The 26540-nt window shown below is 40.4% G+C and overlaps 1 protein-coding gene across 2 annotated transcripts in view; it reads right to left on the bottom strand.

Annotated features, from left to right (window-relative positions):
* Nucleotides 1-26540, bottom strand: part of jag2b (jagged canonical Notch ligand 2b) — a 46406-nt gene that overhangs the window by 13161 nt on the left and 6705 nt on the right. Inside the window, exons 3-12 of one of the 2 annotated variants that reach the window (XM_041976277.1) lie at nt 16904-16958; nt 12072-12329; nt 9848-9908; nt 7855-7985; nt 4372-4491; nt 3973-4086; nt 3211-3324; nt 1156-1269; nt 758-804; nt 268-441 (exon numbers count right to left, since the gene is read on the bottom strand). In XM_041976277.1, the coding sequence (XP_041832211.1) occupies nt 268-441; nt 758-804; nt 1156-1269; nt 3211-3324; nt 3973-4086; nt 4372-4491; nt 7855-7985; nt 9848-9908; nt 12072-12329; nt 16904-16958 (1188 nt within the window). The remainder of the gene's footprint in view (nt 1-267; nt 442-757; nt 805-1155; nt 1270-3210; nt 3325-3972; nt 4087-4371; nt 4492-7854; nt 7986-9847; nt 9909-12071; nt 12330-16903; nt 16959-26540) is intronic. The other variant, XM_041976278.1, reaches the window with a different exon arrangement.

Below are 26540 nucleotides of genomic sequence, written 5' to 3'. Positions count from 1 at the left end.
TATAGACATTAGGTTTATGCAAGATTCCAAGATGTTGATGCATCTGAAAGTATCACCTATACCGGTTGTCAAGGACAAAGACGAAGTCATATAGTTTCTACCAGTTAATAAAATGACAAAAGTCCATATTTGGAAACAAAAATCCCACCTGTTCCCTGTTCCTCTGCATTGGTGGTCACAATCTCTAATACAGTGTCAGTGATCTCATCAGAAAATCTGATGCCATCAACTTATAGTTACTGTATATGCACAGAACCTGGGACTCACCTCGCACAGTTGGCCAGCAAACTCTGGTGGACATTCGCACACAAAGGTGTCCAACACTGTATGGCAACGTCCGCCATTTTGACATGTTCTGCTGTCACATTTATCCCTCTGGATTTCACAGTGAGTGCCCACAAAACCAGGAGGACACTGGCAGTAGTAACCCCTTGGCCCCTTCTACAAAAACAAGTAAAACAAAGAGTCAGACTGTACAGCTAACATGCACAGATTTACCAAGTTTTTTTTATATCTTGTATGATTTAGAGCAAAGCTCTCCAACTCCAAGTAAAACAAACTACTGTCCTGCTGGTTTTAGACGTTTCCCTACTACAATACACCTCACACAAAGGAAAGGTTCTGCACAAGTATGTTAATGACCCATTGATTTAAGTCAGGTGTGTTGCAGCAGGGAAACATCTAATACCTGTAGGACAGTAACTTGCAAGGACTGGAGTTGGAGATCCTTGATTTAGAGTCTAATATCTATAATTACCTTGCAAGTTGCCCCATTCTTGCATTGGCCATAGCAGCCACTGACATCTGAAAACAAAGAAAAACAAGATTAGGCCCATTAAAGCAATTGCTAATCCATCATTTGTTTAAATCTTCTATAGTGTTTAGACTACGTCAAAGTTTGGAAATGGAAGCAAATTGAGCCAAGACAGTGCCATGTAAACCTTGCTTAGTAAGTGGGCATGCACGGCAGAGCTGGGGGTTTCAGCTTGACAGGGTGACAAAGAAACAAGTTACCACTTGTGGGAAAATAAGTTAAACTACACCAAAGCTTTGTGTTCAGGAAGTGATAGGAGGCATCTGAAGAGTAGCCAAAAGAAGATGTTGTTAATGGAAGGAGAATAGTTTGCTGCAGAGGTGACAGGAAGAAATACTGACTGATGTCACAGTTTTGTCCAGACCATCCCGGAAAACAGTCGCAGTGATATCCACCAATCAAATTTTTGCAAGAGTAAGCGTTCACGCAGGGCTGTCCTGCACACTCATTTGCATCTGTGAAGGCAGGAGGTAAAAGGAGCCCATCAATTCAAATAAACCAAGGAAAGAACAGGGAAATGGAGAGACCACCAGAATCTGAGTATTGAAGGGGAAAAGAAGAACTGGCGTCAGAATGGCCAATGTGCAAATAAAATACTATTATTTTAACCAAACATGACTCACATAGTCACTGTAGAACAAATAACTTTCATTTACATCTAAAACATGCGTAAATATTTAATAAAACTGTAGACTTCATCCTGCTTTAACAGGCTTTATTATCCTGTGAAGTTCCTCTATGAAGTGACCAGTGTTGTGCTAGTTAGTGGAAAAAAGTAAGTAGTTACTAGTTACTTTGATTAGTTACACTAAGAAGTACTTTTTAGTTACTTTAGTAAAACATTGTTAAAAAATCTACTAATATCCTTATAAGTTAATTACAGTCGTGTATGAAATATTAAACAAATTCAAACACAAAGTAATTTTTGAACCCTAAGCCAGGCCAGCAGATTATTTAAAGAAAAAAAATAGAAAGGAAAATATAATAGCAGTTCAAAAACTAAATCTAAGATGCATGTTGAGTCTACAGGTCCATAGCGGTGGCGAACCATTGGACTGTAGCCACGTCGTTCACCCTCGCCACCCTCATCATCCAGGGCAGGAAGAGACACTCCACTAACACGGAGATGAGACGGCAGTGACACCGATTGTCCAAATTGTTGATGAGTTTCTTAGTTGCGACTCACAAAAATTGAACATTTTTCTATTTTCTTGTGTCGCATCACAAGCCCCTGTGTGCATGTCTATGTGAACGAGCGCATGCACGAATGTCGCCTGTCTCTTGGCTGGAGGAGGGCAGCGATTTTCGCCTCATCGCGCAAGTTCCATAGGAAATGAATGGAGAAGGAGCGACATCGCCTCCTGTGTGTCCAGCCCTTAACTGTGAGGTGTTTGCAACTCGCACTGAATAAAACTAAAGCAGTCAGGGCTGTGGGAGGAGTCTGCACCAGAGTGCTGCAATGCCACTAGATTTGTAAGTGAAAACAGCACAAGAGGAAACTGCGAAGGACAAAAATAAATCAGATCATTTCATTTTTATGATCGCTGAAAACCCAGATCGTAATTGTGATTAAAATTCGATTAATCGCCCAGTCCTAAGAGTAATGTGTTACAGTAACGGTGATACAGTAACGCATTACTACCCAACACTGGAAATGACTTTATTTTGTTACCCATACAAACAGACATTCTTCGTTATATGTACGTAGAATCTTTAGGCTTCAATTTGGCTTCACAGAACAGACAATTGCAGGCACTTATTTTACATACAAATTTTAACTGTTCAGTACAAATTCACTAGCCCAAGGCATCAAAAGGTAGAGGGGGGGGGAGGCAGTCCGCAGGGAGCCCTACACAACTGTCTTCTCTCTGCAACCCAACTCTCCACACACACACCAACGGTCAGGTTAAGACAGGAGGTCTATTGCAGCCTGTAAACCGAGATCCGAGCAGGTAAGATGACACTGAACTCTTGGGATCTCTTTCCTGCCTTTACCCCTGCCACATACACAAGCACACCAACTTTGTTTACTGGTTGTAATCCATTTCCTGGCTTGATGCTGGTCACGTCCACTTGTTGGGATGGGAGCGATGCAGATACAAATTCCAACTCTAGCGACAAAGAACCACCCGGATAAAGGAACACTAGCTGCACATAAAGTCATTGAGGAAAAAGAGGGCCTGAGTTTTAAGCCAACTCATCGAGTAAATTGACAGCCTGTACCACAGCCATAAGGCTCAGGTTGCAGTTTACCCAATTCAATCTGCACAATACGGCTTCCTGCGTGGCCGATTGTCTCAGATGCTGTTTATTGGTTTTAGGAAATGGAACAGTAATTATAACAGAAAACCATGTCCCAGCAAACAACTGTATGCCATTTGTGATTATAATCTTACCAATCTGGCAGGTTTTTCCTTCCCACTGTGGAGGGCACACACACTCGAAGCCATCCTCTAGGTCAATACAAGTTCCACCCTGAGCACATGGACTGGAGGCACACTCATTTAAATCTGAAGAAAACAAACACTTTGCTTATTTCAAAACAAAGAAAACGTACAAGTCCCCCTCTTGCAATCATTAATCCCAGTAAAGACTAATACACCTTCCTTAAAAATGGCACATTTTGAAGTCTTTGGCAAGAAAACACTTCATCTTGAAGATGGCATGCCACCGACGCCTCACCTTTTTCCTCATTCAGTGATTAGGGTTTGATGAATATGGTAAAAGTCATTGCCAATGACAGCAGCTGACATTTGTATTCCATGTTTACTCTGACTGTTATGCACCTTCCAATAGTAAGGTACTTGAGCCATAAATGTATGAACCAGGTAGAATTTTTTAAAAAGAAGAATCTAAATTATATTAACATAGCCATGTTAATATATAGTATTCACTTTTAATTACTTTCAACAAAATTAGTACTGCTGGCCAGCCAGCCAGCCAGCCGCCCAGTGAATGTGTGACTGGCTAAGATAATGAGTAGAACATTTCCCATTTGTGTTAAAAGGCTTTTGACACATAAGTAGCCATTTATTTTCAAATCAACACTTGTGGCTCAGTGTCTCATAGGGATGAAAAAAATATAGCAGAAGAATGAAATGGTTGATTTACAGAAATCTGTAGGGACAGGTATGTATGAGAATAGAACAGCCACTCACTTCTGGCACAGGTTGGACCCTCCCAGCCCAGGGGACACTGACATTCATATCCTGTAGGAACCTCGTTGCATGTACCACCGTTGTTGCAGGGATTGGATGCACAGGCATGCTCAGCTATTGGTTAGAGGGAGGGTGGACGTGGGATGAAAAATAAAAAGCTACTTAGGGTCTATGTTTTCATGCTGTGCACTTAAATAGATTCTTCTTTCAGTTCTGGGTATCTTTCTTACAAACACTAGATTATCCTAAAGGAACAACAATTATGATGAATATCAAAATGACAAAATAAAAATAGTAAACCTGAAAGAATATCTGATACAAAGGATAGCGTGCATGTGGCAAAAACAGTAACTCCTGCACAGCGATCTCTAAAAGAGAGTGGTATGGAGTCTCTCTTACCTATCTGACAGTTCTTTCCAGAGTAGCCCTGTGGACAGGAGCAGTGGTACTCGTCTGGTTCGGTGTTCATGCAGGTTCCTCCATTGACACAAGGATGGTGGCGACCACAGTAATTCAGATCTGGTTGAGAACAGCAGACAGAAAAAAAAAAAAACACAACACTCCCTTTTAGTCAATCATTCTCAAACAAAAACGCTAATTCTGCCTCAAATATCGCCATCATTTTTCTTTTGCATATGATCAAAACAATTTCAGGCTGCCCCTACAAAAAGCAAAAGTTGCTTTCTGATTATATATAGCCCCTTATTCCCATGAAAATGATCAGTTGGTGCAAGAATATGGTGCACCCAGAGCTTTAAACCTAACAGCTGAAAACAAAGCGGCAACCGTTAAACTTCAGTTTAATTTTAGTAAGGAGGAGCCAACACTGGCTACAAAGGCACTCTTCTTTACACGCCTAAATATGTTACAAGAGGTTGCCAGTGATTACTGGACTGTGGGGACATATTCACAGCACAACTCAGTGACTGTCAAAAAATAGAGCAAGAATCCTGTTGGTAACTCTACTTTGGTCTTGACTGCTATGTTGACTCAGGGTCAGAGCTGCAGACCCAACAACTCTCAACACCCTTTAACAGGACTTCCAGGAAGCATTCCAAACATGGTACGAGTGCTGGGACTAATGCATCTCTGCTCAAGGTGCCAGCTTCAGTAGCATCCAGATTAATGAGGTCACGATTACTTAATTCTAAATTCAAACACGTATGAAAAGCTGCAATTAACTAATCGTAAAGATCCCTCAGTTCCTTCATTTTCTATAAAAGATATTTTCCGAACCATAACAGCAGATCAGCGTAACTTCCACATGGAATGAAAACAAAGTTACAACGAGTTACATGGAGTTACGCTCGTGTTGCTTTGTTTTCGTTCTGTAAATAGCCGAAGAGGCATGTTAGTGGGACACCACAGCAGGGAAAGTTATTCCCTCCAAACAAACAGGTTAAGCCACCCTTGTCTGATTTATTTATTTATTGTTATATATAGGGGAATAAAAGAAAGACTAATGTGTCCTTCTGGAGGACAAGAAAATCTATAATCATGACATCCCTAATCCCTAATTCAGATTTAAATAAAGTTTGGTTTTCACACGTGTTCTCTGAATTTTTCTTCTTTTTTTAAAATAATCAAAGCACAACTAAATAACACAAACGAAACAAAACAATAAGATTATAACAAGACAGCACTGAGATCAGGATTTATAGCCATATACCAATACGTAATATACACTTCAAAACTAGTTTGACTTAATGATTATTACTATGAGATATGATTTTTACCAGAGATTAAATCTCCCCACTTTAGTAAATCTGCAATTTCAAATGGAAACTAAGCGAAAATAAGTTGCTAGATTTTAGGAAAAATGTTTGTCTCCCATCAATGTAGCTGAAAGGTTTGCCATTGGTATGACCTTGTATAGCTCTTGAAACCACTGTGTTACTGTTAGATTTTTCTCTAATCCACTGGAACAAAATACAACACCTAGCTACTAACAACAGTTTCATTAACAAGGTGTGGTGTGAGGGACCTTCTGGTGGAATCCCAACCGCCCCCTCAAGTTTAATTTTTCTATGTAAAATTGTACATGGCTTGCACTCTGAACTACTCTATCACTTGATTTTGTTGCAATGCTGCACCCAAAATCAAATCCCATGCAAATCTGCAGACATTATTTTCTACTTGCATCAACTATGTTGTCAGCTGTATTTGTTGCACCATTTCCATTTCCAACGAATTTCCGAGTTTTTCAGTTTGCACAAGCTTGGACATGAAGCACAGGGCGTTTTCTCAACATCTCTGCTGCACCATATTATGACTAAGGTGTTAACGTATGTGCAGTAACTACTCCAGCTACTTGATAAAGAAATATTTGGAATAGCTGTGTTTTCTTCTAAAAACAGACTACTTTGCATCAATCTGTTTTAGTCGCAGTTTTTGTTTTCCCCTCAACCAAACCTAAATTGAGCCTTGTACACCAGCCTCAGGCTAAAGCCCAGGTTGCCCTATAGGCTAGTAAATAAATGAGCAGGGATCTGTCTCCGCTGGGGATCTCAGGACCCATTCTCATCCCCTGAAGAGCCCTCTGTGACGAAGGGATGTGGGCAGATCAGGTGTCCCCTGTTGGCGCTCAGATCACAGAGGCAGTAAAACTATCCAGCTGCTGGTTTCCAGTTAAAGAGAATGGGTAGTAGAAACGATACAGACCTTATGTAAACAGTATAGTCCTGTGCTCATTGAAATATATGAAAGTAGTTTTAAATAAATGTTGAGAGAGTGAGACAAAGCTAAAATGAAAACTAGATTTTCTCATGCATGGCTTTTTGAAAGCTTGTGACAAAAATGCATGTATTTATACATTTTCTGTACATTTTAAAAAGATAATGCTCACTTCATCTCTGCCATGCATACATCAATTTCACTGCTGAAAACTTATTTCCATTAAAATTACACATTGCAATAATTATTTCCCCTATGTAAAGAATACATTTGGGCCTTAAAACATGCAACTCTACACCTTTACTTCATTTAATATGTGTGGAGTTGTGAACATTCAAATTAGCACCAGTGCTTGGCTGCAGCTCCTCTCCCCCAAATTAAAATTATCTTTTCTTCTTCACACTTCAGTGCATCACTGTTCAAACCACTGAAATTGACACGGCTTGTTTCTTAGCAAACAGCTTTGCAACTTCTCGATTCTTGATAAATAAAGCCAACAATGGAAGTGAGAAAAGAAAAAAAAAGCAGTTCCTCCATTTGTTACTTGAGGTTTTTGGAGATTGACATTCAAAAGAATGTCAATTTCTGTATATTCCCAAGCTATTTTTTTTTTTTGAAAAATAAACTATATCTTGATATAGGTCTCTGTGGCAAGAGTCCTCATTCATGATAATTGTTACAACTCAACTGATTAAAATTAAACTAAGTCTTTAAACATAATTTTTGTAGTGGCTACTTTAAGTGACAGGTGCAGTGACAGCTATCTAATTAATTCTCAGATCCATCCCTTCACTTCAAGCTGCCAAAGAAAAGTTGACGCCAGCTAAATAACATTTGAGAAGGGAGTCCACAAACCAGCGGGGGATATCAGGAAGGCTACAGTTACCAGATATATGCAGCTTTTGTCAACCAACGAGCATCCACTGCATGTTAAAGTTTATTTAATTTAGTTTATTGATCATGGACTATGTACAGCAGCATTAAACACAGAGGAAAATATGCTTTGTACCAGATTGTAGCTCTTTGAGCGATTTTCCATCTGCAGTCCCAAAAACACAATTTTTTGCAGCTCTAGTCTGAATGCCTTGCACACTTATTACTCAACATGTAGCTGAAACTGTAACTGAAGGGAATGTGATGAGGAGCATCAGTGTCTTGCCTGGTCGGTGATAAAAGATCCAAGAAAAAAAAAAAAAAAAGAAGATATACCTTTATTACACAGCAGGCCACCCCAGTTCTTTTCACATTTGCACTGCCAGGGTTGGTTGCAGGTCCCGTGGACACATCCAGGATGAAGCTCACAGTCATCACAGAACTGACCTGTCCAGCCATAGTTACACCTGAAAAGTGTGGAACAAAACATGAATCATTTGCTTCCCATTTTTCTTCCTGCTCCTGAATATATCTAAATAATTAAGGTTTAAAACCAAAAAGCTATAAAGGTGCAAAAATGGGTTTAATGCTGAGGGGTGCAACCAGTTCAGCAGTAGCTTGCTGCCCACTGATCCTACTGGACGGTAAGATTCCAGGGCAGGAGGGGTTACAAATACTTCCAGCGGCTCCCGTGTTTAGGTTGTAGTCTGGTAGCTAGAGAGAGTGGCGGCTACGATGGTGGCACGCTTCTTCTGAGAGTGAGTGGCTGGAGACAACTGTGTGTATACAGGGTGTATGTGCACACTCCTGCAGCCTCAGGACGGTACTCTGCCATTCCAAGGCTGCAGTGTTGTCGAGCCAGCTGTCTTGTCAACTGACAAGACAGCAAGCTATTTTGAGGCTCATGGAGACAGCACCGCTGCCTCTGAGAGACGAGGCCTATGGAAATCTCTGCCATTCTCAGGCTGAGGGGAATTGGGGGAATACTTGGCATGCTTCTTCTGCTTGTATATGATTAGCTTTAGAGGGATTGACAGCAAGGTAGCCATAACATTAGAAGAACTCCTGCAAGGTGAGTGCTTTTTTTAAGCTTAAGGTCATTCTGTGGTTTCTGTGTATTTTTCTCCATATTCACATCCTGTTACTCGATTTCAAACCAATGTAGATGTAAGGTTTACGAGGCGGATTCCATCACCTTGACTCAGGTTAAAGTTGTGAAAAATGTGAAAAAAGTGCAGTGGGACAAGCCCTTTAAATATGTCCGAACAGGCCTAATGTGGGTTAGTAGAAAGGTTCAACGAAACATTCTAACAGGCATGTACCAACTTTTGTGTTTGTCAAAAGCCTGTAGCCAGTGCAGCAAAGCCTATAAAACCATGATGAAATAAAGAGAATGAAAGAAGATTGCAAATGATTTAATGCCAGCTTTCTGTGCCCTGGGGAATCATTAAATTCATGCCTCTGCAGGACGACTTTACTGCTGCTCCTCTATTCATGTCACTTTTCCTGTTGACGTTTCATATGAATAAGTTGAGGTTTGCACACCGGAATGAGGACGACACAGAAAATGAGAGGTAGTTTCCTAAAACTGGTCATTCCTCTCATTGCTGGGATATCAGCCAAGCCTTTTTTTTCCCCCTAATAATGCAGACAAGCGTGTCTTTCCATCCGGCAGGTGGGAGAGGGGTTTCCACAAATGACGACGGGATGTACTGCATCCTGGAAACATAGACCTATTGGGACATTCAACGTCACTTTATCTAACTGTCATGTCCACTTTGGGAAATGTAAATAACACAGTTGGGTATTCATTTCCTTTTCTGCCCCTTGCCCTTCAAGGAGGACTGCAATGCGGATGGGGAGCAAGTCTGACAATTCCCAGCACGTTTGCAGTAGTTAAATTCACACACTGCCGAGCCCTTTTCTTTAGTCTGAGGTGCAGAGAGCCGATGAGATGCTTGGTATTCTGAGGAGGATTTTGGGTAGCTAAAAATATAAGAAGGCAAGAGCGGCGATGCCCTTTTCTTCTGAAGCGAGGCAGAGATACCCACAAGGGCAGGAAAGGCTGACATAGAAAACAGGCTTCGACAAGTGAAGGTGCCTCCGTTTGGAATCTTAAATCCATCGTTCTCTTGCACATTTATAACGCCTACTAAAGCCATTTTTAGGAAATGCAAATGCTGCTTTTTCAGCTGCTACAGAAAGAACATGTGAACACAAACAGGCCTCATAAAAAATGCATGTCCAGTATGGCTGATTTAAAATACACATTAGCAGAAAATGTTACATTTTTATTTATTTATTTTTTAAGTGAGAGCACAATCCTTACTTGCATTCGCCTGGGACGGAGCAGCCGCCATGTAACAGGTTGCAGCCTGGTTTGCAGGTCGCTAAGAAAGAAATAGTTAAAATAATTAAAAAGGTCATATTTATACATACAAAGAGGGTCTGGCAAATGCGAGAGGGGAGGACAACCACATTAAAAACTGAGAAGAAGTGGTGAAATTGGTTTGTCATCTTTCTAAGAAGTGCAGCAAGACATGAGAATTCAAGGCACCCTGAACAAGGTTGTGGGCGAGGAAAGGACTTTATAGCCTGCATGTAAATTGCTACCACCTCTTAAAAACAATTCTACCCTTTCTTTTTTCACCCCTTCGTCCTCTAAAGGTCAGTTGGATGATTTATTGGGCATCCCCCCCACTCTCTCCTGACACCACAGATGAGCACAACTACTAGGCTGGTGCATTTTAAAGTAAGCAAATAGTACGTATATCTCTTAGTGCATTTATTCACATGTTAGTACAGTTCTCTTTTAGTTTTTAAAAAGGAGTGGAATATGCACAGCCACTGTGCAAAAATTTTTGGCCTCCTGTAATTCTACAAATATTGTCAACATAATGAAATTGGTTCAGAAATTTATTAAAACATGCAAACAAATATAAATACAACAAATAAGCTCTTCTTTAGATGCTGGCTGTCTTTTTTGATGTTCTCTGTCAAGATAATTCAACACTGCTTCAATAATGCTGAAGTCCAGGCTCTGGGGAGGATTCATCGCTCTATAAGACCTGTTACCACAGATCATCAGTCCAGTTTTTATGTAGTTTGGCATTTTGACAGCCATTTTTATATGGAGGCTATCCTTATGAGGCTTCATTGAACAGTAGAGAGATCACCTGAAGGTCTAGTTGCATCTCTCAGGTCCCGTGTCAGATCTTTGGTGAATTCTTCTTCTCCCTATTTCTTAAAAAGTTATCACTTACAGGTACTGTTAATTTGTTCTAGATGTTTTTGGGCTCTTCTCTCTTTCTTGTCCAGTTTTAAGGCGACACTGCACACCATGCTGAAATACATAGTTTTCAGCAAATACCTTTTTGGCAATCACCCAGTTTGTACAAAAAATACCAGTGTTTTTCATTTTTTCAAAACTGTTATCTTTAGTATGTTTCATTGGTACAAATTTAAAAAAATTAAACAAAAAATTTGCTTTTGTGACAGACAGCTAGTAATAATCATCCATCTCTGGTTCATCCTTTGAGTTGGATATCTTTTAATACATGAACAGGACTCTACACTGCAACCATTTTGGTCACACATTAAACAGTAACTTCTTTTCTCTGTTGCAAAGGTGCACCTAACATTTCGCACGCTTTGGTGCAGCACTTATCTCCCTGAATGTCTGTTTTCTGTGCTCATTCCGTCTTTACCTGAGCTTAGGGAAGAATGACACCATGATAAAAAAGGCAGGGAAGGGGTGAGTCTCTGATCCACAGTTGTACGCTGCATTGTGTGTTGGTTGGAAGTTGCAACATTAGGCATCCGGTACAGAACAAGAACGGCCCAGTCAAGTCAAATATCATTTGAAGATGAAGACAAAAATAGCCTTTTAGAAAGTTTTTTGTTAAGACAAAGACAGTTCTGCCAAATCCATGTTACCGATTCCTGACTTGACAGCTGTCATGACTCCAAGGTAGCTATCCAAGCATCCGCAGGACCCTATAATTTCCATTATCGTTTTATTTAACTATTATTTTCTTAGAAACTTTGGAGAATGATTGCTCACAACAGCTTTAAAAGATCTGAATAAAGTCTGATTACTAGGAAGCAAAACAGAAATAAATGAGGGGTGGCTCGGGACTTTTGCACAGCACAATCAACAAATATTTCAAAAATCTGCTTGGAAAATAGATAAGTTCAATATTCTTCCAGTTAATTTCCTAATCTTGGAGCTTTTCAAATACAGAACAATCTTCAGAGCCACAGGAAACAATTGAATAAATACCAACCCAAAAACAAATATAGTAAAGCATTTAAGAGGCCCATTTTCAAAAGAGCTAGCATTAAAAAAAAAGGAAAATTGACAACTGTGATTACTTAATTAAAAACACATTTCATTTGCTTATCCAACAACAGAATGTGAGGTTTAGTAAATATAAACACAGACTCAGGACATGTCAAGATTCGCAAGTTTATCTGAAGATGCAGTTTCATGCACGTCCCATCCCAGAAAACAGTTTGCACACATAATATAATGTATGATGCCAATAACTCACCTGTCCTGCAGTCTGCGCCCATCCAGCCATCCAGACACACCTGGGCCCCTGAAGGCTCACAGCGGTAGTGGCCAAAGTAGTCATCCCGAGGAACACACAGCTTATTGCATTTGTTGCCATAGTAATTCTCGTCACACCGCACCCGGATACTGTAAACAATACGAGCCACCGGCCCGTCAAGCAGGATGGTCTGCCAGTGGTCACCAGGGTTGATCATTCCAGTGTGAAAACCGCGCTCAATCAGCTGCTCCTCCTCATCTGAAACCAAAATGAGTTGAAGGAAAATCAAGCCAGGCTGTGAACAGTTTGCTCTGAAGCACACAGAATCAGTTCCACCGAGGCCGATTTCAGGTCAGGCTCATTTCCGTCGTGCTTGACAGCAACAGGCAGGAAAATGCCATCCATCCATTCATCGAGATGACAGTTTTAAGTTTTACAATATAAATAGATACCAAACTTCCTATCCGAAGTCCTCCTTTCAATTTGAATGTAAAAATTCCAACTGACTTGGTTTATGACTAATTAAGGTGCTTTGTCAGCAACAAACAATTCTGAAAAACAGTAAACACAGAATATTTTTAAACAACCAAAGCATCACCTTCCAACTGATCCAGTCTTATCTTCAACTTTCTACTTTTTTCTTCCACTGCACACTGCTCCAATGGTGTGCACTTAAATCCATGCACACATGGATTACTAGATTATGTTCCTAACTCAAACCTCTGAGCTCTGAACTTTACCTGCAGGCAAACCGCAGACAGACAAAATGGAACAAAAGCCACAAAAAAGTTACCCCAGAAGCTAGTAGAGACCAAAAACAAGGGCTAAAAAAACAAAATGAATAAAGAACTTAAGAGGTGGCCACAGATCGGCTCTTAAGGAAACAATTTTTCTCCAAAGACGGAACACAAACAAAACTCAGGAAGCCCCTAAAAAGCATTTAGGAAGGCAGCAAAAATGTATCCTTTGAAAGACGGCATCAGACAGCAGCATAGAATCTGCTTCAATCGGGTGTAGAGTCATTCTTTCCAAAAGATGTAATGCATTCTCCAATGAATACCAAGTATGGAATTAGAAATTACCTGCAGATGGGATTAAACGTGGAACTTACATCATCATAAAGTGTTGATAGTGGTTGCTGCCATTTAACTTTAAACATACAAACATTGTCTGAAAACAGTAGTGCCAGTTTAAGAAAAAAAAAAAGTAAGTGGGTTCAAAGCCAGCACAACGTCGAGAGTGGAGGCCTGTGATCGTTTCCGCCATAGTTTTGGGCTTAATGCACCAAAGACATTCTGAAGCAGGAACACACTCATACAAGCTTCTTCCTCTGCTGGGGACTGACACAATGTCAGACAGAATTAAGCAACAACAACAGAAATAACCCTCAGCAGTTGCCAGATAGAGAACAATGGGCTCTGGGCCCAAGTCGGTCTCTGCTACCAAGTGTCTAAACACTGAGCCCGGTCAACCAGTCCGTTCCACTTCCTGCTCGATAAACACAAGGAAAACAGCCGGCTGCCTTTCCTGAGGACACAAGGGGGACGAGGACAGAGGCACAGTGGAGGACATGACGCTGGAGGAGAGGAATCTCACTGACAGACCTACACACCGGTCGACTCTTACGTAGAACCAGACATGAGCCTAGTGCTGACTCAGTGCAGACATGCTCACCTTAATGTCTGCTTGTAACGTCATGTTTTCATCATCGTTTTGCAGCCTCATTAGTAAACTGATTCAACAATTTGCAGGGTTTATTTTCAATTTAATACATTAGTTTTTTTCATTGCCAATAAATAATTTAAAGATACTGAGAAGCCACTTTTTCAAAACATCCTTATAATAGCTTCGCTTGACTTAAAATTTACCTAAAATACCTGCCCTGCCCACCTGCCAGTAACTGCAGCTCACTGTAACCTTGAAGTAGTCGAAGGTGCGAAATCTTTTATCCCAACTGCTATTCGTCTTTAAAATTCTCCGTAATTTGTAAAGTTTTTGTATTTGAATTTTTTTATTTTTTAATATTTTATATACAGATTTATTGATCACCGAGCTCTTCTTCTTGTGTCCTACTATACTGTTTGGCTTTATGCTGTGCTGCTCAAGTTAATTGCCCCTGGTGGGACTAATAAAGTTTTCTAGGTTTAAGTCTAGTCTCCCTACACAACTAGCCACCCCTTGTGATCTTCCAAAGACACTGAAAGAAGAATTTGTCGGTATTTGTGATCCTTGAACCCATGACATTATGGCTGAAGTCAGCTGATGTCTGCAGCCAAACATAAAGACTTAGTTCAGCTTTTAAAAAGTATACAATACTAAATTAAATAAAGCCTGCCTGAACTTTGGAAGAAAATAACTGAAAAGAATCAAAACAGAAACAAAAAACAGTAAAAGTCTTCTTGGTATCTGACGAATCAATTAAATGTCAGAAATTGTTTCTGTATTCTTGCATTATACACCTATTTTTCTTCTTTACAGCGACTTGGCTGGAAGCGGAGTCTGAGTAACTGGAAGGAAAAAAACTGGACTGTTTCGAGCAGCACGTAAACCGCAGATACATCAGAACTAATTACTAAATGTACACAATTAAGGCAGAAACAGGAGACGGCATGGGGCTAATCAAAGAGCGAGGATGTCAAAATCTATTTCTTCTCTATTGTCTGCATTTGCGGGTGGAAGTCTGTTTGATGTCATGGACAAAACAGGATGCAATGACCTCACATAAACAAAGAGCAAGATTGGGCAGCAGGAGACAGTAGGATCAGGGTATAAATAGTATATAAAAGCGAATTAATATGCATGCTTGCTTGCACAGAAAAGGTGTTACAGAGTTATGAAAAAAAATATATCACTGTCTCCCCAAGCTACATACACAGACACTATAGTCCTCAATGAGTTCTTCCCAGACGGAGCTACTGCTCAGACGGGAAAGAGGGGTTGTACAGGAGTCGACCCAGCGGACATAACAAAAGGAAAACAGGATACAGCTGGTCAGAAATGGCTGCCAGGGCCAACATAGAGAAGGACCAAGGCTTGTAATTTACATGAAGGCTACAGTATATAACATTTTAGAATTGATGCAAAGTGCATCTTATCCAATAATCAATAAAAAAAAAAAAACCTAAGAGGAAGTTTGCTATAGTGCCATGTTCAGCAGAGGAAAAACTCGGCCCCTGCCATTTATGTTCATCTTATTTAGACTGGTACCATGTTGCATAACAGCAGACAGCATGACTGAGAATAAACAAAATGACATGAAGTGGGGAGTGATAAGTAAATCCTGATTGGACAAAAATTTGCTGAGGCCTAAAATATATGTAATATTCCCAAAATGTCCACCGTTTGCATTGCCTCCTTAATCAAAACAAAACTTATCTCCACTATCTTTTATTTATGTCAAACCATAAATAAATCTAACACATATCCAACATATTTTGTCATATTAGGTTCATATTTTCCATGAACTCCACAGGAAAAATGTGTTCGCAATAGTTAGTAACAACTGACAGAACACCTGCAGCTTCTCCTCCTCCAACCTTGGAGAACACATGAGGTGCTGTTGCATATTTGTAGTACTGTTCTATTTTATTTTGTCTTAAACAACTTACATATGGAGTAAGTCTTGTCCAGGCATTGTTCGTTCTCATGTAAAAACCAAAACGGTTCATAACACTAGCCTTCAAACCCAATAAGTAAATCTCATGCTCAGTAACAGTGGCTGCAAAGCTAGCCGCCAGCTTCTTGGTATGTCTGTTGTTTACCGTTTACGCGTGACTTATGTTTCTGCCACACTCTGCAGCTTAGTACCTGCAATTAAATTATTTTGAAAAATAATAGTTTTTCAACATTTACGAATTGATATTGAATTGGCATGTGCCGCCATCGCGATGAATCGATTAAATAATGAATCGGGTCACCTCTACTACATATATCTTATTGATTTAAGAAAGATAGCAAACTGAGTATTTCATCAGAGGCTTTGCCAGTTTTCCAACAGGTCTCTCTCATAACCAGAAAAGTTTTGGACCAAACACCTTGTGGCCATAAGTGGTATTGCATTTTCACACTGGCAAAACTGTATACTTACCAATAAACAGGCAGTTTATAACAGCCAACTTATTCTGCTCTGATTCATGCTTTGTTCTCATGCACATACTCTCACAGTCTCACAGTGCTGCATCTCTCTCCTTCTGTAGCTCTACCACCTCTCTCTGTAAAGCGGATATATACTCGCGCAGCATCCGCATACACTAGGATCAGCGTCATGTCAGTGAAATGTTCTCTCGCACTCCAGCGTATGGTTACGGCATAACATTGCAGTTTCTCTTCCAGTTACTGCACAAATTCAACGGGAAGCTGCAGAAATCTGGAAACGTGTAATCACAAACCAACCAATCACAAAAGGAGTACTTCAGCCTAACCACGCTGCAAGCAGGGGTGCACATCTGGTCTGGAAGAGATGCGCATCCTCATCCAGACTTACGTGGAACATACGGCGGTGACGCCATAACTGAGATAAAGCAGACACCACGCAAGTAAAAATCCAGCTTAAGCGCTCACTTTTGAAGGGGCCACTCCATTCTTATAACAACAATATAAATGTAAGTTCCACATTGCTGCATAATGAAACATAACTTCCCTTCTGCCCCAAACAAAAAGTGAACTTTTAAAAAAGTGTAGTCAACTAATCTAGTAGTATCAAGTCATGCACATCCCTATTGGCTACATTGAGCAAATGCTTAAGAGAACTTGTATAATTTTCAAAATTGCCCACTTCTAAGAAAACATTGTAGATGTTACAGAAATGAGATGCATGTAGAGTTTCAACTTACCATTACGTGTGGTGTTGTCCCAGTCCCAGGCCTCCACAATCAAGGTGTATGTACGCTGGCATTGCAAGAGAGAGAGACAAAAAAGGAATATGTCAGATTAAATTAGCAACAAAATACCTTCTCTCTCCTAATATCTCTGCAGAGCTGAGAAGCATTCAAGCTGTTTTCCACTGGCTGATAGCAGATTGTAGCAACAACCATAGTTGTATCTTGGATTAACAGTCAAGTCAATGACACAAAGAAACATTATCAGCATTTAAAAAGAAGAATAAAAGAACATCAATGCTACACTAGTAAATCATGACTCACTTTATTTCTAAAATGGTTGTGGTAAAGAAACTTAATGAGCTGGAAATTGATGGCATCCCTTAAGTGTAAGAATTGGCTTTAGAGGCAACAATTTTATATCTTGATACAAAGCGGGGTTTGCTTAATTTCAAGTTAGCCTTAATCAGCATTACCATCAGTCTCTTCTCACCAGAAAGGAACACATTAACAGAGGGCCTTTGTTATTTTGTTCCCAGATTAACTGGGAAGTAAACATCACCAATAATCACAGTGTGTTCCTAATGTGGAGAGAACAATGGAGAGGATCGTTTTAGCGGTAGTCATGCCATTTCTACACAAACATCAACAGGAACACAGACGAATGGAGCTAAAATCAATTTCACTGTTACTATAGTCTCGTATGCAACTTGGCCGCTTTACCAAGAGGCATTCTTAAATTACACCACCAATGAAACCCAGCGATTTAGAAATAAGAGAGCAAGCAGCAGTGTGTGTGAGAAGCCAAGACGAGCAGCTGAAGACGCAAGTAGTAGTGCATCAGATTGCTTGGCATAACTTTCAAATGATTCAGTATGCAGAGCGCTAGTATGAAACTACATGTACCTTATGGCCTAAGGGTGAAGCCCTGCAGCTGCTTTGTGAGCAGCTAGAAGCTGTGACTTCCAAGCACAGCTAAAATAAATTGACTAGCAAAAACATTACTAGTCACAATGAAAGTAAGAACAGAATTTCAGCTGATTAAAATTACTGGCAGGTGTCAAAATGATTGCACCATCACCTTCCTTTAATATTTCTGAGACTAGGGTAATAGTGGATTACCAGATGGTTGAAATATCTTGACATAAAAGATGAGTTTAGCATCTTTAAGACCTGCAAGAAATAAAAATGAAGCAAAAGTTTCCCCAGATGCGATGTTATATCCTTGGCAGAGTGAGCAACAAAGCCACCGAGTTGTAGTAGCTGGTTAATACAAGATTAAACATCTAATGTAATTAGTTGCATTTAAATTCAAATCACTAACATCTAAAACTACAAAATTCCCATGCTAACCATTTCTTTGTCATTTCTGGTGTAAATTAATTTTAGTTTGTCTCACAAAAAAAAAAAAAAAAAAAAAAAAAAAAGCACAAAAATGTTGGTTTTGCACCAAATTTTCAGAAAACAATTAAGCACCCAATGGTATGAGCGCCATTAAGGAGGTTACTTTGGCAATATTAGCTGTATGAGATGAACTAGCTTTGTCCTTGGTTGTCAGACAGTGGGGTCAAGCAGTAGCTAAGGAGATTATCTGGTTTCACACCAAGTTATGCTTCACACTTGACAGGTAGGAGTAGGAGTGTGTTGATACATGTAGTTTTTCTGTGCTAAATGATGACAAAAACAGGATCTAGTAATGATTTAAAGGCATTTTAAAGCATTTTATATTTTGTCAAGGAGGATTTGCTGCCTTGTTCTGATGCAACACTCTGCTGAACACTGGTTTTGCAGTGCTACCTCATCCTGGTTTCTGGTAAGATGGGATGATTCAGTCTATAAATCTATATGGTTGTGTATGATGTAACAAAAACAACTTGTCACACTATGAATGCAGGAACCAAAAATTAAAAATAAAGTAAAACACCATCTGAGCTGCTATTTTCCTGTTGACTTATTGGTCAATAAAATGGCTCAGTTTTAAAGCCAACTTGTGGTTTATAGTTGTTTAATAGGGAATTCTTAAAAATATTTAAAAAAATTGAGCATTCTGCACTGTCACAACTGACACTATTCTGAGTAAATAAGAACACACACACACACACAGATACAAACCAGCATCACAGCAGTAATCTAGCTGGTGGGCTGCAGGGCATACTGCTAGGCACAGCTGACCTACATAGCACTCATTACATCACTACCAGTGACAGTTGTAGTGGCCACGGTGTGACTGCTGTGACCTCCAGTGTAACGTCATCGATAGGACGTAGGATAGAAAGGGACAGTTGCTCAAACAAAAAAAAAAGGGGGAAAAAAAGGATGTATTTGTGAGCATAAGAATGAAATGTGGAAATGAAATCTGAGTGGAGGAGGACAGCAAAATGTAGATGTTTGTGTCTGTTGATCTGGGGGAACAGCAAGCTGGTAGGCTGGTTGCTGCTGGGCTGTGGGATTAAGCAGGCTTGTCTGGCTGTGGGTGGTGGCGGGAGGAAGGGGAGGGGAGTGTTATTGTGGAAGACCATGGGTGACATGAGAAGAGGGGAAAAAATATAAATAAATAAAAATGTGGGAAGGTGATGGGACAGGGGCAAGCTGCAGGGCAAGCTGAAGAGCTCAGGTCAGAGTTTAGTCACCAGCAACACAGGAATAATAGATTATATTGACGGGTAAAGAATCAAATTGTGGCTGGAGGTGGAGGTGGAAAGTAAGCTCAGACAAGAAGAGGCCTGGAGGTTTTGTCATCTATGAGTGATGCTCATGCTGCTCTTGCAGGAAGCTCTGCCAACCCATAGAACCACAGACGTGCAACAGATGCAGCCTCAAAGATGGATTATGCGACATGAACGTGCATCATCCCACGACATGTAGCTCGGCTTCTGACCTTTCCACCCATCCCTCCCCCCTCCCCATCTCAAAAGGGAGGGCTGGCTGCCCCAGTCTGAGCATGTGGGAGGTGTGGGTGTGATACCGACACATACAAGAGGAACTATGAGTGGCAATGCATGAATTAGTGACTTCATACAACAATTGTTGTATGAAGAATTTGTTTTATTGGGCTATCCAAGAGCCAAACTTTGTCAGGTGGCACAAACATCAAAGAATGAGCAGGTGGCCGTACTGTGACCTTTGCCCTCTAGGGTTTACTTAAAATTGAGGCTTGCTTGCATGCCTACATGTTGTAAACGGTTGGGTAAATAGTCCCCTGAGTCAGTTAGGGATGAGCAAAGCCATGGACTAGTCTGGTTTCCCACAGACCATCCCAGTCTGTGATTAGCTGGATTAAGTGACAGCTGCCCAAATGGTTGGAACAAGATAGATGGATGGGCAGGGGGATAAAGGGGAGGAGTGGGGGAGGGAATGGGGAAAGGCTACTGAACAAAGACTCTTGTCCCAACACCGTAACTCACCCCCATTCCAATCAAAACCATTGTCCGTGAAGAGACACAGTCAGCACGAGGACAATTAGTGTCAGCATGTGTGCTACAGAGCCTGAGCAGGACAGTTGGATCGTTGAAGTAAAAACAGGCCGCCAGTGGTTCTTGCACAAGTTCTCATCTAATATCCTACTGTGCTCAAACTCTGTTCTCATTAACTTGCCTTTTTTCCCCTCAATTCAACGCAAACTGCAGGTGCATTTGACCGTGTACAATACTTTTTATCCAGGACATGAAGAACCCACTCCAAATCAAATCTCCAAAACCCTACCCGACCCTACCCTTAATGGATTAGAGGATTTACAGAGAGGAATCCTAATTTTCAAGTCAAGAAGGGGGGCACAGTGAAAAAGGATGTTTATGTGTTGGCTGCACTGTGTGATAATACAAACCTGCATCTTTTTTGTCACATGGGATTAAATTTTTACTGAATTCAGGTATTTATTTGAATTCATAAACAGCCACAGCTGCAAAGGCAAAAGATGTGGTGGTGGTGGTTGTGTGGGGAGAGCCACAGGTGTAGGTTCCCACGCCAGATGAAGGGGTGGATGGATGAGTGGAAGGTAGTCGTTGAAATACAAAAGGGATGGGGAACACAGAGGTGGCAGTGGGAAGTGGAAGCCAGGGCAGGTTGGGGTCACTAAGCATGGGATCTGCACGCTTCTTCATGAAAAAAAGGGGTCAGCCCTCTGGATGTGGGGTGATGTGCGTGTTGCATTCGAAGAATACTAAGAATGTGAGATCCTGGCCTGGTGTGTAATCCCATGCTTGATCTCAGTTTGCCAACAATTCAGCACCAGTGGAGGAGTGCATCTATATTGCAGATTCAAGCTCTGATTGACTCGTATCAGTCTCTTTGGGAAGGCTGGGATTTCAAACGCTGATTGAGCTTTAAGAGGCATTCCCAGGAGTTGTTTTTAAAAGCCTTTTATGCATGTAATTCAGAGTGATACTCCTTACAAAAACACATTCTGTGACCTTGGGCTATTTCGGTTTCCCATGTCACTGAGAGATGACCTGAATGTCCACCACCGTGTTCCCAGCTCCTCCACAGGGAGTTCCACTGACATTCCCTGATTTATTGCCTTCTGATGGGACATGAGGTCAACATGATTCATCCCGTGGCCAGTAATCGCTGCATGTAATCTTCATTAATCTGTGATGTCAATCCCAGCTTTTGGTTTTACTATGGCTGAGTTTACTCTACGCCAGCAAGGACATCGAGCTACAGCAAACAGTAAGAGTAAGACAAGAAAACACACGCCATGTCATGACTTTAGTGACCTTTGTTAACACGGATCTTTAGCACTTCTAAAACTTTGGATTCAAATCAATAGTTTTCCATCAGCCTTAAACACTATTGCCACTGAATTTCATTAACAACAATCAGACTATCTGTGAGTGTAATAATTTGTTTGCCTGCCATGGTTCTGCTGCTCATAAATGCTCATTACACTGAATGGAACAAACATCAAAGTCCAGAAAGGTTCAGAGAGGAAAACTCGTGAGATTTCCAATGCCTGGGGACCATGTTTGAGGCTTGAGGTTGCAGAAAGCAGCTTCTGTAATGCGTAAAAAAAGTAGGAGAGATTTTAACTTGCTTCCCATCACTCCTGCTAGGAGGGTAGACTGAAATGTAAATATCTCCTGGTCTAGCCCCTCAATCTGTTCAGGGGCAAGGATCAAAGACCTCCAGTGGCAAAATCCTTGCATATGTGGAGAGAACGTTGGCAGGCAGAGAAGAAGTAGTTGGATGGTGTTTCACTGACATTTATGCTGACCACTACTGTGGAGCGCTAAAATATGTTAATTCAGTTGCATTCATGTATGATAACCTGAGGCAGGCAGAGGTAGGAAGTTATTATTAAGGGTAGGATGGCATAAAGTAAACATCTACAGAGATTACAGCTTCAGGTTAATGTTATTGTAATGGACAGCATAAGTCTCCTGAGCTTTGAGATTACCGGCTGTCTGATTTTATAGTTTTGATTATGTGTATTTGTCAGCTAAATAGCTTATTCTCAGCTCAAGTCAAAAACTTTATGGTATAATTTGACTAAATCACATATATTCAAACAAACTATTTTATTTAGAAAGCCTGATTAACTCATTTACACAACCTGTTTAATATTAGCTTCCAAACTCTTTACAACAAGCATCTATTTCTGCACCTGTATGAGTGGATAAAAAGATAGACATATCAGTCATTCTGAGCAGAGAGGTGGAGGGCTGAGTTCTACCCGCCAGTTCGTTTGCCAGAATCCTGTGCCAAAAGATGTCCACTGAAGGCAAGGCATTTGGCTGGCTGGAGTATACCGGCTGTGCAGACACACACACGGCCCATTGAGCATGCTGCTACTATGCCAACAGGGTCATTACCCATGCACTTCCAATACAACAAACCCCTCCCCCTCCTGGTGCTAATTAACCAGCATGATCCAAGACTATGCAACACATAAAACAAACACCACCATGCACACGTCCTGTTTGCATAGAACAGTTAAATGAGTTTACAAAGAGCCACAGGCATGCAAATGCAGACACCTAGTTTATAATTACTCAAACACAAACCTAGATTGTGGTAAGAGTTGTTTGACACCACAGAGGCTCGGTTGATTTTATATTTCAAATGCCACTATCAAAACACAGCCGTACCTCATCTAAAAGTAGTCAACAAGTTTGCGGGTCAAAAGGCTCCTGGAAAAAAAAAAAAAGAAATAAAATACTGTGTTCTCTCATATTTGTTCATTACTACCCACTGGTGTTAATTTGCCTGAGAGTGAGTGCTACAGCAGTAATAAGCATGCTTCAGAAACATTAACAAGCTAATCCCTGATCCAAACCAACAGGGCGCCTGACTGGAGTGCGGCACAGTACCGCCTCCAGCCAGGCTCCATTATCATTTCAAACAGGTTCAACAGTACAGTGACAATTTAACTGCCCATGTAATGACATGCTTTAATTACCCCCACAAGGAGCCTCGAGCACCTGCACACCATTTATTTAACAAGAGGCAGGGGATGCAAACGCACGAGCAACAACGGAAATGCATACGCAGAGATGAACAACTTTCTGCTCTGCATCCTTTTGGCTCCTCACAGTTGTGCATGTTGAAAGCAGCAGTGACATTATGTTAATGTCTGGGCCTCATGGTGACAGTCTATTTAGATAACTGCTAATCAAGCCCAGAATGGTTTGTATTGATGATTAAAATTCAACAGTATTGACAGTCTATCACATCTAGACGAGTACTGCATTTGACTGATCACTGAAACATCATGTTGGTGTGTCTCATTTGTATCCATTACAGAAAATGCCACTTGTAAGAGTATAAGTAATCACAAAGGAATTAAATGCATCTGACTTATTTTATTATATCTACCTGGCCAACAAATCCTCACCCATTTCTAGGAGATGGTTTCCAAAGCAAACCTCAAACAAAAATCAGATCAACCAAAAATCCCACTGGATATCATAAACTTTGAAAATGAAAACTAATGCTATTCCCTTTTAAGAATTAATTAGCAAATTCACATTCACAACCAAAACCAAAAGCTAGACTAACACACCCAGATAAGATCAGATCACTCACTCAACCAGACTCAAATGATTTTGAGTATTTATGCAGAGATTATAGCAAACTTAGATGTATACTAATCACCCACAAAGAAATTTAGACGCAGTGAAACATCTTAAATGCTTTTCCTACACAGTCCCAAGCATCACAGCTGCTGTGTGCAGAGAATCATAGGTTTATTGAATAAGGAGATCAATAATCTATCCATCCATCCACGTTCTACACCTGCTTACTCCGATTCAGGGTCTAACAAATTTAATCCAATCTACAAATGTTTTTAATATTAGAATTATACTGCACAGTATAATGTGTGATAGAATGATCTCAATATTAGATTATTATTGAATTTATGTCGATCTTGGTGAAAAGCATGAGGCATTTTCATTCAGTCCATCTACAGAACCAACTGTATACCTCGTAACTTGGTGGCAAACTGCAGAGAAAACCTAAAAATAAACAAACCAAAAAAACAACCAATGACCTGCCAGCAGCCAGAGGAGGGAAACAGAGAGAAACATGAGGAAAGAATAAGTGCAACCAAAGAAAGCCATTAAAGCCTTAATTTTACAGTATGTCCTAAACCAGAGATTCCAAATTCAATCCAAAACATACACAAGTGAACCAGTTTGTATATGTGTGACAGCAAAACTGAACTCACAACTTTCTTAACTATCGAAGTGGTTGACAATAAAGGCTCACTACATCAGTAATACGGAAAGACATGATACCCTTAGCAGTCATTACTAGCATAGTTTTAAAAGAACAACAGCATAAACAAACTATGTCATGATCAAGACTGAGATCAATCAACATAGAAAATATATTTTCTGCCCTATCGACCAGTCATTATGTAGAAATGACAAATACCAGAGACCTGCCACCTGGGTAACATAAGTGCAGTTTTACTAGTTTGTCTTTACACACAATGCTTAAAATCCTGTCTCAAAAGTATCAATGGCAGCACAGTTTGAATGCTGGTTTACAACCAAGATGAATGCATGGACTTTCATACATTGTGGTAACAGGATGTGTCTCATCTATTGTTTCTGCTGGTAGCATGCAAACAGACATGGTTCAGTTGCTTCTTTTAAAACTAGACGTATGTAATAGATTGTGCTGTGATAGCTGCAAGCCTACATTGACTTCCAATGTTATCCCAAAAACAAAGATTCTTTAAACAAAACTGAAATCACATAGTTTAGTTGAACAAACCATGCAAACTGTAAGTGATTCTCTTTAAGACAGCCAGGATATGTAACACAGAATCTCTTAACAGTTGTTGATTTTCATGATACGGTTTGACTGGCAGCTTTCGGTGTTATCTAGGTAAGGAGGACAGTACAAGAGGGACTCCAGTGCATTTTGGCTCAGACAGAAATATGTCCAAATTTAGAAGAAAGTCACTGGGACAGCCAACAAATACAAAGCCACAGAAAGCCTAACTCATGAGAATGAGGTCAGAAATAAAAAGGATTTATTCAAGAACTGCCCTGTAACTGCTCTAAACAAGTAATGAAGACTTTACTCAATGAAACCGCTGATATACTGAACCCAGACAAAGAACTCCCATATTATAGTCAAAAGAAACGCCATCATCATCATCCCCTTCATCAGGCAACGAGTAAGAAAACACTAATTATCTAGAAGCTGTTATTTCCCATTTGTACACTGTGTACCTTGTGTGAAATCACAGAATGAACAAAACAAAGCGTTCTCAGAGGAAATCCCTGCTGCCTCCCTCCTCCCCAACATTAACACTGATGCATTTAATATCAAGAATGTGGTCAGAGTCAGATGGTAATGACAGCTCCGTCCACACAAGCTTCCACAGGGAAGCTGCCCAGATCACACAGTCAATACTACACTGCATCTCTGTTGATGAACAACAGTTACACTTACAATGACGGGTAGTAGTACACAAGCCTTACAGGACACAAAGTGTGTTCTGTCTGCTGGGAAGAAACCAGCGCGAGGGGCACAAGTGAGAATTATTTTCTTCATGACTGTATGAGCTGGTAGATTTGAATAGGTACATTATATTTTATTAAATTTTACACTCAAGGTCTTAGTTTGCATAAGACATGCCACATACATACATACATATATTACTGCAAAGTTGGGGCAAAACTATATTAGCTTATTAGATGATGTATGCAGTCTGAATTTTTTTTTTCAAACCCAACAATTCTATACATTTATTACAGCTTTTTCCAAATCCCTGCAGGACGTTAACAGGTCTAACACCTTTTCATGTCACACGTACCCTTCCTCAGACTGCAGAATGGCTCTCAGCTTCTCAAACCAAATCATGTCAAGAACCCCCCTGGGTCCCATCCCATCACAAGTGTCCAGCAAACAAAAAGCACTCAAACACACTTTGAACAGCACATTCAGCTGCCAGTTTGGATGTACCGTCCACACTAGTGGACAAAACTCTTGACCACAGAAGAGGGCAGTAGTTTATTCACAGTATTAAAGAAGTGAGAGTTTGTTGGTTGTGGAGGAAAGAAAGATAAGGAGCTGAAAAATATGGGGGGAAAAAAAACGGCACTAGGTGGGTGGAATCGTCAAGATTATTTCTGTCACGGACAGACCCAATGTCAGTTCAACATTAAAGAGTCTAAAACTGAATTTTCATATTTAA

Source organism: Melanotaenia boesemani, chromosome 22, assembly GCF_017639745.1.
Source record: "Melanotaenia boesemani isolate fMelBoe1 chromosome 22, fMelBoe1.pri, whole genome shotgun sequence".
Classification (NCBI taxonomy): Eukaryota; Metazoa; Chordata; class Actinopteri; order Atheriniformes; family Melanotaeniidae; genus Melanotaenia; species Melanotaenia boesemani.
The sequence above is the reverse complement of the archived record's forward strand: the minus strand, read 5'-3'. Positions and strand labels throughout refer to the sequence as shown.